The 12,500-nt window shown below is 41.5% G+C and overlaps 2 protein-coding genes across 4 annotated transcripts in view; one reads left to right on the top strand and one right to left on the bottom strand.

Annotated features, from left to right (window-relative positions):
- The window catches only part of LOC138005843 (uncharacterized), a 13,090-nt gene extending 8,348 nt beyond the window's left edge, over positions 1–4,742 (top strand). Inside the window, exons 7-9 of the mRNA XM_068852018.1 lie at positions 118–196; positions 2,534–2,591; positions 2,689–4,742. Of these exons, the coding sequence (XP_068708119.1) occupies positions 118–196; positions 2,534–2,591; positions 2,689–3,860 (1,309 nt within the window). The 3' untranslated portion in view covers positions 3,861–4,742. The remainder of the gene's footprint in view (positions 1–117; positions 197–2,533; positions 2,592–2,688) is intronic.
- Positions 4,743–4,891: 149 nt separating this feature from the next.
- LOC138007965 (ankyrin repeat domain-containing protein 17-like) overlaps positions 4,892–12,500 on the bottom strand; it is a 22,660-nt gene continuing 15,051 nt past the window's right edge. For 2 of the 3 annotated variants that reach the window (XM_068855113.1, XM_068855115.1), the window contains 6 exons: positions 10,980–11,654; positions 10,579–10,637; positions 10,102–10,308; positions 9,106–9,334; positions 8,763–8,938; positions 4,892–7,248 (listed from right to left, as the gene is read on the bottom strand). In XM_068855113.1, coding sequence (XP_068711214.1) covers positions 6,904–7,248; positions 8,763–8,938; positions 9,106–9,334; positions 10,102–10,308; positions 10,579–10,637; positions 10,980–11,654 — 1,691 coding nt within the window. In that variant the 3' untranslated portion in view covers positions 4,892–6,903. The remainder of the gene's footprint in view (positions 7,249–8,762; positions 8,939–9,105; positions 9,335–10,101; positions 10,309–10,578; positions 10,638–10,979; positions 11,655–12,500) is intronic. The other variant, XM_068855114.1, reaches the window with a different exon arrangement.

Here is a 12,500-nt window from a genome sequence, read left to right as displayed (position 1 = left end):
TAACCTGCTAAAATAGTAACTAAGCAATTTACATACGCTTTCAAAACCACTGTATTAGCCTTAATTTTATCTCATCACGCGCAAGCTTCTTATATCAGTGATCATTTTCTGTTGTAGAAAGTACGACGCCGACCTCAAAAAAGCGTTTGAACGTCTCCGCAGTCTGATACCTCGCGTACAGAGAAACTCTAGTCGCGTAAGTTTATGCTTTTTTATTTAACTCTATCAATGCTTAGTTTTCGCTCTGCCCTCATATTAGCAGAGTATGTGCGCGCTTTCAGTCGAGAAAGGAAAAAAAAGATTTGTATAAAAATTGAGTTCAATAGACCAGTTGCGGTCATTTTCTTTATGACGTAGTTTTCTACCTAGACCAGCATGTTTTGGGTGGCTTCTGTTAGCCTACGAGCAGGGTATCGAGCGAGTACCGCTAGTGCGCGAGAAGAATGGGGGGGAGGAAAAGCCCCATTCTTCTCGAGCGCTGGAGGCTCCGCCGCCAAAATAGCCAGGGAATGTTTTGAGACGCGGACTTTGCTTTCTAGGTAAGAGATACTTCTAAATGATAAAGCACTCTGCTCTTGTGAGTAAAATGACATTGTCATGTGAATTGCTCATTTCTTCAGAATAACAATAGAGAGATTTAGCATCTGCGTTTACCCAAAAAAATCAAAGAGACGAGTTTAAACAAAAGAATTTTAACACTTTTATGATAAGAAGCAGCGTACCGTTTTTGGTTTGCCGTTTCGCGTGAGAGCGCTGCGAATATTTTTGAGACTTACGGAACAAATATGGCCGCCATGACTTTTTATACACATATCAGTGTATTGGGTGTTCTTCATAACAATTAAAGCATACCTTTGTCATGTAAATTGCTTCAATTTCGAGCCGTTAAAAAGGTTCACGTGAGCAGCCTAATTCCTAGGGCTTTTCACCGACGAGAGCTGGACGGGCCTTAGGAACGAGGTTGTTTACGCGAGCCGCTGTTCTCCTTCAATTAAAAGACTATTCTTAATTGTCAATTTGCTCCGAGTGAAGTACTATCGTTCATTTTGGACACCGAAAGCTAGATAGGGATCATGGAAAATGAACATTTTTTTTTTAAAGCCGAACCTTAATGTCTGGACTCCCAGGACTCGAGCTGGGAATGTTTGATTAATAAACCCTTCACTTAACCACTAGACTAGACTACCACTTCACTAACTTTGAGGGCATCATTCTTTTTAAATGTCAATCTCTCTTTTTTCTTCCGCAAATGCCGCTGTAAACGTGTATTAAGACCCGCTAAGAAGCAAGCTTACACAGTGAAAAATGTCGGTTACCAAACTTCAAGAAAAAGCTAACCATTTTAAAATCAAGCCTTAGACTTAACCATTATTCAGCAATGATTTCATATATATACTAATTAGCTTTGGTAAATAATCAGCACACTTACTAGTAAGTTGACCTTTAGTGGTTAAATGTATAAAAACAGTTCTTTCAAAGTGGGTGCTCCGGGTTCAAATCTTGTCCAGAGACTGATTTTACTTTTTTTTTAAATCTGCTACCACAAATCCTGGGGCAGAGTAATCTAAATGGAGCCATGATAATCATGACTTCATTTGGAGCAAACTGACAATGAAGGATAATCCTTCATTTGAGGAAGAGATCTTGTTGGAAATGATGATTATCGACAATTCCTAATTTTCTATGGATCGACTGTTATCCTCTGTCCCTGGAATTGTGGTAGCAGATGAAAAGAAAAAGTTGCATTCCTGGACAGGATTTGTACTCGGAGCACCCACTTTGAAGGAACTGGTTTTATCCACTTAACCACTAAAAATCAACTGGCTGACAATTGTACCGATTATTTACAAACACTTATTAGTATATATATAAAATCATTGCTGAATAGTGGTTAAGTCTAGCGCTTGATTTTAAAATGTTTAGCCGTTTAGTTTCTCTTGAGGTTTGGTGACAGACATTTTCTCCTGTTTAAACTTGTTTCTTAGCGGGTGATAATACACGTTTACAGCGGCATTCGGAAGAAAAAATATTGACATATTAATAACTACTTAGTAACCGAGAGTGAGGTTGTTACAGCAAAATCTCAAACTGAGGCCTTGCCGTATTGACGGAGCGATAACGAGGTCAATACAGCTAGGCCGAGGTTTGAGATTTTGCTGTGAGGACCGAACAGTCAAGACTATCAAGTTGTTTATTATATGGCTGACAGAACAGTTCTAAAAAAGAAAAAACTAATTTGCATAACAATTGTAGCGCTTAGCTGTTCTTAGCCAATCACACCGTGCGTTATATCGGGTTATTAATCGAACATTCCCATTTTCTAGTCCCGCGAGTTCAGTCATTGGGGTTCGGATTTTCAAAAATTATAATAGATATTTATTTCCCATAACCCTATCAAGCGCTAAGCGCCCTAAATTGACGATAACAGCCAATTTAGAGAAAATTAGGAATGACGACGATAATCGTCATTTCAGAGGTAGAGGATGGGTTGCAGTTTTTTAACAATTCATTTTCTCGGGGAAAATTTTCACAGGGAATGATATTGCAAGAAGCTAGCAATTACATCGGAATCCTCGAAAAAAAAGTATTAGGTAAGCCATAGTTATTTTTCCCAAAGATTTGTTGCGAAAAACTTTCAATTCATTCTAAGGATGAATGTTTTCTTTCCTTTTGACCACTTTGCTCTAGAAACCAGACTAAGGTCAACTTTGCAAGCGCAGACAAGAAACGTGCATGTAGAAATGCCCATGGAGAAACCGCAAGGATTCAACGGGGAAACCAAGCATTTGCCGTGCTCTTTGCCGTTCATGTTGTCTGAAGTTTGTAGTGGTGTTGCTAACGAGATGCTACCGGAGGAAGAAAGTTGTCAGATTTCTCTGGATAACAAGGGAGCTTGTTTAACGTCTCCCATTATTTTGTCGATAACAACTGAAGACGGTCCGTATTCATTTGTTAGCCCTGGGGGAACTGTTTTGCTTGATCATTGCGAGGGCGGCAACGATCACACTATCCTGTTAGAGGACATGCCTTTGTCAATTCCCTTTCCTCAAATCCAGCTCCAGTCATCTGAAGGAAATAACACTAGTCCAGTCCTTACTTCTCAGTCCACTGCCGAGTCCCTTTCAGAGCATAATAATACCAGGTTCTTTCCCGTTATTGAAGTGCCGGCTTTCATGCCAGGCGGGGAGGATCTTGGTAATTCTCATGATGAACAAATCTCTCCCGTCCAAGACGTGCCTCTTAGCGCCATGACGACTATCAGTTCGGAAGGGCTTAGTGATCTTGGTGTTACCCTGTCACCCACGGGAATTCCGCTTTCTCCTGGTGGGGATTCCGCACAATCAACCACAGTTTTAGTTGTGGAAGATGTACGTTTAGGAGCTGAGGAAAACGTGATTGCACCTAACGGAGTTATAGCGGGGTCTTGCACCGACATGACTTCCATAGCCGCCTCTGTAGAAGTTACCACCAACCACAGGAAAAAATCAACGTCCCCAACATTTGGCCGGACTAAAAGAAGTCCAACTTCAAGAGCAGCGCAGGCTGTACCCTCTGTATCGCCACTACAAGTGGTCAACTCGAGTCCATGCACACCTTCGGGTGGAAACACAAACGTCCTACAAGATCACAGTAATTTCCACAACGGAAAGTCCAATTTTGGCGATCAAGCGCAAGGAAAGCGAAGGAAATTGAAGCGGAATCGGTCACCTTCACGACCCGGTTTTGATGAGAACTCTCCTTCGGCAAGCGATCAAAATCACACCCTACCCGGGAGAGTTTCGGGTATCACAGATAAAGAAAGGAGGAAAACTCGCAGTTCCCGGGTGAGAGAAAACAAGAAAAAGACCCGTAGTACATAGTGGCCAAGGCGTATAGTCTGCTTGCCTAAGGATCCGCCGTACACAGTTAAACGAAAAACCAAACACTGTAGTTACTTGGACAAAGCGCGTAAGCCGTATGCTGGAGGAATTCCAAACATTTACGTATGGGCAAATATATTATAAATCACACAATGGTCCTAGTTCAGTGTACGAATATTCTGGTATGACTACAATGCTGTATGGTTAACCATTTGTCCGTTGTATTGAATCTCATGGTGAATTATGAAACATGGAAAGAAAAAGAAAACACTTGACCTTGCCGAGTTTTCATGACCACGCCTGTATTGAAATCAAATTTAACTAGTACGCCGTGCCTCTTTCCTCGTTTGCAACCCCAACTGTTCCATGGAGTATAATCGTACAGTTTTTCACTGAGCTTGTTAACTTTGGGACCACAGCACGAGTTATTCTGTATCAATAAACGGAACGATTTTCCCGAAAGAGTACTACTCTCTTATCTGAACCATACAACACTGGATCTTACGGGAAACGATTTGTGTTTAAGCTATCAACTCGTGCCTTTGTATCGGAACTGGAGGTTAGACAGAGCATAGGTAATAGATGTAGGCTGGTTATGAAACTCGACAAGTTTCTTTGTTTCATGTTTTTGTTCGCTGTTTTGGCCTTGACCCTGCACAAAACCCGACAAAAACACGCTTTTTTCGGCAGGATAACCAATCAAAACCTTCGACTAATTTATTCGAAATTAACTTGCGAACCAAAAGCAAAAGATTGTGCAGGATCACGGTGGGTTCAACATCTAATTGCGACTGTATTTTTCCTGCTTTTGAAATTCCCAGGGTTTCGTAACCAGTCCCTAGATTAACTATGGACAGAGCTCTCGAAAAACTGTCCTCCCTTTCAATAATTTTCCTTCTTTCTAGTTTCCCCATCAGCCATTGGCCTTTAAAATCTTAGGCCCCCAAAAAACGAGGAGATAGGTTGTCGAAACACTATTTCCAGAATTATTTTTTGCAGCAAAGAGACACGAAGAATCACAACAATTTAAATCACAATAAAAGACTACCATAAGATAGTGTAATACAAGTTTCTTAATAATAAGTTAAATAAGTTATCGACTATTACAGAGTTCAAACTACTGATTAACTCAATCTCTGGGTACTGTTAACACTTTACTTGATTTTAAGGACAGTGCCTCCAAAGAACTGTGTAATTCATGGATATTTGGCAAGGGAGATCTTGCAAAAGAACGTATAAAAACCGAGAGGGACGTTGAGCGTAACTCCCATGCTGCAGAAAAATATAAAAAAGCGCAAGGAATGTAAAACTCGTTAACACAAGCAAAGAGTGAAACATTTATTTTAGATGGAAGAAACCCTCTAGCTCCTGAAAATGCACGGGGTTACTTTTCGATGGAAGATCATTTGGGGACACCAACATGACAGCCATGACGTCACGTGAAACACTCAAAAGAGTGTTTTCGCTCATGTGACCAGCAGCCATATTTGCACGCTAATTTTCACAAAAAGAGTCCAACAGACCACGTACGATATACCAATATTCACACATGGCTACGAGGCTTAATTTAAATATTCTTTTGTTTAGAAATCTCCCTTAAGACATGAGACAAAGAAAACAGAAGTGAGCCATGAAATTTGACCATAAAGCCTCGTAGCAATGCCTATAAATCGAACTAGGCCTGTTCCCAAAAGAAATTTCACTCCTCTAAAATGGCCACCGTGACGACATGTGAAAACACTCTATAGATAGAGGCACTGTCCCTTAAATAGGGACCTTTAGATCGGAGGACGAGTACGAGCCCGCGCACTTCGAAAAATGTCGGCCTCCGAACCTTATGCGCATGCTCAGTACGATAAACTCGTTGTCGTCCTCGTCCTCCGATCTATCAAGGTACATAGTCCCTAATATATGCCTTCAAATAACTCGTGTTTTCCAGGTGGACTGACACCTTAATCCCTCTATATCAGATCCAATTGTTGTTCCTTGGCATGCATCTACTTTGGCCGTGCCGAAAGTTTCAAGAGCGGAATCCTCACAGAAATAAGTTCCTTGTGCGAAACACGCATCGCAACTAGTTCAGACAGCACATGACTCAAAAAGAAATTAAAGAAACATGATCTCACATTTGTTTGACACGGTTAAAGTTTCACAGTATTGTTTCACAATTGAAGAATTATTAAGGGTTATACAAAAGAAACAAAGCTATTTCACACTGACATGAATATGCGCGAATATTTATCATCTTTTCCCGTCTGTCTTACCACAAATAAAAGTTGTGTTAAATGATGCTAACAAATAATGTACCCATATAACTTACTGTACCATAATATGTACGTTAACCTTTTTTACTGCGAATGAATTTTTATACTATATACAATCTTTGCACAGTTTTTAGGAAGAAAATGAGACCTTCCCATCCCAGAATCCTAAGAGACCATCACGTGGTTAACTGCAACAAGGCTACGCGATTTTGTTTTCCAATGGCGTCATACGTTGTTTCCCGAGTGACTAAGTGTAAAAACATAAAATGAGTAATTTACGACGTACACAAACTGTTTGCCATGATTTGGGAAGGAGAGTATTAGTAAACATGGGTGCGTTAAAACGTTTTCTCAGTTAAATAAAACGGTTATTTCAATGTTCTTCGTAAAAGAAGATAAGACTTTTTGAATATGCTACACGCAAAAAGTACTACGACGTCTTTTTGCCAGACTAAAACAGCAGATCAGAATTTAGGCACGTTCACAGTTTTATGTCCTTTGGGTTGTGCGAGTTGATATAAGCTTCAAATCAAATCTCTCAGATCTCTTGATTTTGTTTTTGGGAGTAAAAAAGACAGTGAAGAAGAAGAGCGTTACTCTTGGCAACTTCCCCCTTAAAGCCTGATACTCAGGTCTTTAAAATCTTGAAAGCAACTAAATCCAACCACACATGAACTATCCGTACAAGTTTCATTTTTCAACCCCTTGAAAAGGAAATTCTACATTAATTAAGAGACAACTAATGTTGTACCTAGAATTTTGTCTTCTGTTTCCGGTAATTATTCAAGAGGAGATTGTTTGGACGCTTCATACAACTGATGCAGCCTAGTGTTCTCCTTTCGTTCGACCTCAAGTCGACCGCGGTAAGTCTCTGCCTCTTTCTGTGCGTTCTCGAGTTCCGTGCGATACTTCTCGCTGTCTCTCTGTAATGCTTTTAGCTTTCCTTCGAGCTCTTTTCTCGCTTTGTCGTCTTCCGCTTGTCGTTGTTCCAACAGCTTACGAAGGTCTTCTTGGACTTGCAGCAGTACTTGAGATGAAATAAACTGTTGATGCTGTTGCGGTTGTTGTTGTTGCTGCTGCTGCTGCTGCTGCTGTTGAACATCCACTGTTGCTTGCACCGGCGTCTAACGATCAAACACACAGAGGTTACTGTGTCCGCCATAAGAACTAACAGGGTGGTAATAGAACAGTAACTGTATTAAGGCTGTTCACAAGACCCCCAGGCCCCTGTATTGTTGGACATCTTATCGCCCATCAGTAAATTTCTCCTTTCCGTTTTCTTTGTGTAAGGTGAACCAACAAGTTTAAATAAAAAGAACAAAATTGGGCTAGTCAGTTCGCTTCTTTAGTCACAATACATGTTTGTTAACACCAAAAGGGTATTAAAGTTTTCCACGGAAAATTTAGAGTCCTAGAAATCTCAGGAAGTCCGTCAGAGCGTTAGCCTTAATATGGAAGTAGGGTAAAAATCTTACGACTTTCGGATTAGTCGTTGCTCTGTCGATTGAGCTACAAGGCCTGACGGGAGAAGATTGTGCGTATGCTTTTCACATCATAGTAACTTGCATCCAATTCCCTCCAGCGATCTCTTTCCTTATGCTCGTTTGCATATTGGCCTAACTCTCAGATGGATTTCTAGCACTACAAATTACCCAGTGATGGTTAATTGCGTCTTTGGGCAGAAACCCATGACTAGGAGCGTACAACTTCATTATATTTGTGGAACGGCGTTTTTACAGACCGAGTTATTTGTAGATCGATTTTCCCGCGAAACCAGACCTTTCCAGCCAATCACAAATCTTGAATGAGAAATTATTACCCATGGGATTGAGTCAAACGTGGAAGCCAAATCTTATTTACGAACTCGTCTAAAAATAGCTTCATCTGTGAAAATGCCATTACACAGACCTAGTATTGATTTTGTCGCGAGACCAGACTTTTCCAGCTAATCACGAGTCTTTAATGAGAAATTAGTACCCATGGGATTGAGAATGGCCGTGAAAATGCTACTACGTAGAGCTAGTATTGGAATTGTAGACTCCTGGTTGTAAGCCCCTGCTTTGGGATGGGTTACGGTTAGGGTTCCTTTGACACCTTTCTTTGGAGAACACGTAATAAAAAAAAAACAAACCCAGGAGTTTTTGCTCCTATCTCACGGAAGCTTCGTCACACACACATACACACATTAACACCCAGAAGCCCATGACTAGGAAGATACAACTTCATTGTATTTGTGGAACGGCGTTTTGAGAGACCGAGTTAATTTGAAATTGATTTTCGCGCGAAACCAGACCTTTCAAGCCAGTTCAACCCATGGGATTGGAAATGGTCACTCGTCCAAGCCAAATCTTATTAAGAACTCGTCTAAAGATAGCTTGACCTGTGAAAATACCCTTACATTGGAGGTTTAGGCTCCTGTCAACACCTTGCTGATATATAAAAGCGACAGCTTCAGATTTGCTTTTTGACTGTGCTTTATGAGACTCCAAGGAAAGGAATTGCAGCCTCTAGATTTGTACTGGAGAGAAGAACGAATTTTGCTGCCAATATATACCCTTCGATCTTTTTACAGAACCCCAAATCTGATGGGCTCGCTAAGCCTCTTATGAAATACCACAGTGCGTGATAATTTTGTCACCTGTCCAAGTTGTGAGACATAATTCTGTGGAAGTACGCTCCCCCTTGGAATTGACTGAGCTATGAGTTGGTGAGCAAGGTTTTGCGCCTGTTGTTGCTGTTGAATTGGCTGCCCTATGGTTGCTGCCTGCTGTTGAGGCTGTTGTCGCTGTTGTTGAGGAATCTGCAACTGAGTACCTAACGAAGACAGATACAATTAAATATAGTTGCAGTGAAACTGTCGGTAAATGGTAACACCGTTAACACCTCGCCTCACCTAGCACGCGTTTCAATTATTAGGAGGGGATCTATTGCCAAGATAAGTTAATTGGAATGAGTAGTTCCCAAAGGCTTCATTCACTTACTTGCCAACAGTTGCATCTGTTGGGGTGTCAAAGTCAGAGGTAATGGTAAAGTTCCATGGCCGGCATTCTGCATGAGATGCGCAAGATTTAACTGATCCTGCGGGAGTTGTAGCTGAACAACAGGAGTCTGCGAAGTGCCAGAGGCTTGCTCTTGTGGTGTCTGCGCATTACCATCGTTCTGCTGCACGATAGTGACTTGGTTCTGCTGTGAGTGACCAGTAGATGTTGGCTAAATTCAAGATGCTTGGGTTAGGCAATCTTCACATACATAGTTTGCGGCTATATTAATATAGAAGTTCAATGACGGGAAGCATACGGAAGGTTTCTTGAAGAAATCTCCTCGGGAAAAGGAATGACCGTTGGTCAATTCCGATCCACAAAAGCCTTGACCTTGATTATTTCCGATATCTCTGAAAAACGTCATTATATCATTTGCTGGATTGTTTCTTGCACTATTAAATTCGGTTTTTGAAAACGTTTATTTTACTAGTAAATGGTTTAAACCTAGCAGTCATGTCATAATTAAGTAAAGTACGATCGTCCGGGTGAGTGTAATCCTGAGAAGGACTGTCTTGAGATGACATTGACTGACGTTTCGACAACCTGAGGGGAAGTCAGCTACAGAGTCAAGTGATTTGTGTAACATCCGGAGTTTTTCTGGTAAACAAATCTCTTGATTCTGAACATGATTTCCGCTCAGTCGATGTCATTTCAAGCAGTCCTTCTCAAGACTACACCCAGACGGTCGTACTTTACTGAATTATGTTGCCTTCCAATGCTAAAGCTGCCTCGAAACGCCCCACACTGTAACAAAACATCCCACGTTGTAACAAAGCAAATAAATTTTCGCAACAACTTCGCGTCAGTTGTGATTCGTTTGATTTTTGTTTTAAAACACTAAAATGGAAACCACTGTCAAAATGGAAACCACTGTCATAATCATCTCTTGCAAAACAATATTATTCTCTTTCACTATAATAATAACATAATTATTACCGGTTGCGTCTCTTGCCCAGAATGAACAAGCTGCACATGCTGAAGAGCAAAGGTGGGTTCTGTCAGTAACTGAGGTTGTACATGTTGCAATCCAGGTGGAACTTGAAGCGTTATTAGTAGTTCCTGGGCTCCCTGCATGCTCTGCGAATTCGCGTCATCCTGTTTGTTTTCACTTCCGTCTTGCTGAAGTTGGGTTTGTGTGACTTCCTGCGGGAAAAATTTCATTGGGGGCTTTATTAACTATGACAATGGCCGCTTCAAAGAAAATTCAAAATGTAAATTACGTCACTACCACATCGTGATTTAAGAAAAAAAGGTGCTTTTTCTGTCTTACTATGAAAGTTTTGAGCCAGTTATCGAAGATTATGCTGGTGTGAACAATAAGCCCGCGTTTTGACGGCGAAGCAAGCCCTCATAACAAGAAAACGGTACTTTTGGAGAACCGTCTGAGAGAAACAAATAAGTTGTACAATTTACCTGCGATTGAACCTGGTTTTTCAACAACTCAGCTGACTGGTGGTCGACTTTGACTTGAGCTGCAACAATAGGGTCAATAATGATAATGATTACAAGCCGTAAGATGGCTACGAAAGGGTCAGAGGATGATAACGTGCATTCAGAGCTAAGTCGTAAAACAATACTCAAAAGCTAGTTGCGTTGGCGCAAACAGCGATGCAAATGGACCAATGGACCAAAATACGAAGGAATTGCATGTGAAAGCGAGGGAAAATGCACAAGTACATGTAAAAGCCCTGATCAGCTTTTGTTCTGCTTTCCGCCGTTTGAAAAGCTGGCACGTGATTTTTAAGCCAATAAATAATGCTCGTTAAATAAGATAACGGTTAGTTAGGCAAAAGCTCGCCTGTTTTGTTTCGTACCTACTCCATCCTTGGTCGTTGCAGTATTCAACTCAAGAACTACCGAGGGCTGCACCCCTTGTATCGGAGTAAGCATCTGGCTTAGTGCTAACTGAGCTTGACTGGTACCACTCGGCAGCTGAAGAGGAGCCAAGATGGTCTGTGGAACCATCGTCTGCACTGATGCACTTGTGCTAGACGTTCCACTGCTAGTGGCGGAACTGGCTGCACTTGTCGACGTATGATCTCCATCATTAGCAGCTGAAGAAGGGGCTGACATCCCAGGTGCACTCGAGAAGAAAGGTGCTCCACCAGCTTGCATCAAAGGGACCAGTTGTGCCCCAGTCGAAGCTACCTGCTGTGGTGCAATCACTGGCATCGGAAAGGACAATGGTAGGGGAGACGTTTGAGCTGGGGATGATAGCGATGACAGGGCAGACAACGCTGCAAGGGGTGATGGCATTGAAAAGAGACTTGATGGGGTGAGTGGAGTTGTAAAAGTAGGCGTGGTCGGAGGAAGAGTGAGAGGTGCAATGCCGACGGGTCTGCCAGAAACAGCTGTTACTTGTTGTGGTGAGGCGGAGGTCGATGGCGCACTGTGGCTCAATGTTGCTGTAGCAAGGGTTGCTAGAGTGTCAAGCACACTCGAGTCTTGAGGTTTAGTGGTACTGGATGTGCTTTTGCTTTCAGAGTGTACTAGTTAAAACAAAAATGCACTCTTTAATTAAATGTGCTACACAAGTTAAGAAAATAATATGATGATCTCAAAGAGAACAAATCGAATCCACTGCAAATACAAAAAGCGTCAGGAGGTACATGTAGGACATCTGAGCTAGTTATCAGAAGGTACACTACATGTAGTAGGTTCAACTCCTGCAAAGAAGAACTCGGATTTCCTTCTCGGAGTATCCCCGAGTGAACATTGAAAAGTAAATCGCTTCATGACTACAGATCAAAAGCATTCAGAAGTAAACGAGCCTGTGTGTAAGAATTTAATGGGCTCAGAACTCTATCCGGGTGCAGCTGGAAGACATCGGATGAAAACAGTGCTAAAAAACAAACAGTGCAACATTGCTGGCCAGCATTGTCTCATGTTAAAAAACTGCACCTAATTCTAAACCAAATGCCTCCTACAGTAGGAGTGGGACTAAATAAAATACAGCTGTACACTGTAGATTTTACTGTCTAACGCCAGACAATTTTATTCACCAATGGGGGCGGCCCAGGGTCCCGTTTCTCGAAAGTCCCGAAACTTTTCCATTTTCGGGTGTCACAATTCCCTTTGTAACTCAAGAACGGAAAGCATTTAATTCGTCAAACTTCACAGTTATTTTTCTTTTTGTTACCTTGAAAACATGTTAAAAGATCAGCTTTCCAAAACAAGCGGTTGGCAATTTCACAGATGGCTTTTCGGGCCCGAAAAGTTTTCGGGACTTTCGAGAAACGGGCCCCAGGGCAGTTCAAGTGTCAATGGGTTAAAATTGTTGCCTGTATTCAGTTATTACATTTCCAAATCTTCAATAACAATATCATAATGAATAC

The sequence above is a fragment of the Montipora foliosa genome, chromosome 6 (assembly GCF_036669935.1).
Source record: "Montipora foliosa isolate CH-2021 chromosome 6, ASM3666993v2, whole genome shotgun sequence".
Lineage (NCBI taxonomy): Eukaryota > Metazoa > Cnidaria > Anthozoa > Scleractinia > Acroporidae > Montipora > Montipora foliosa.
The sequence above is the reverse complement of the archived record's forward strand: the minus strand, read 5'-3'. Positions and strand labels throughout refer to the sequence as shown.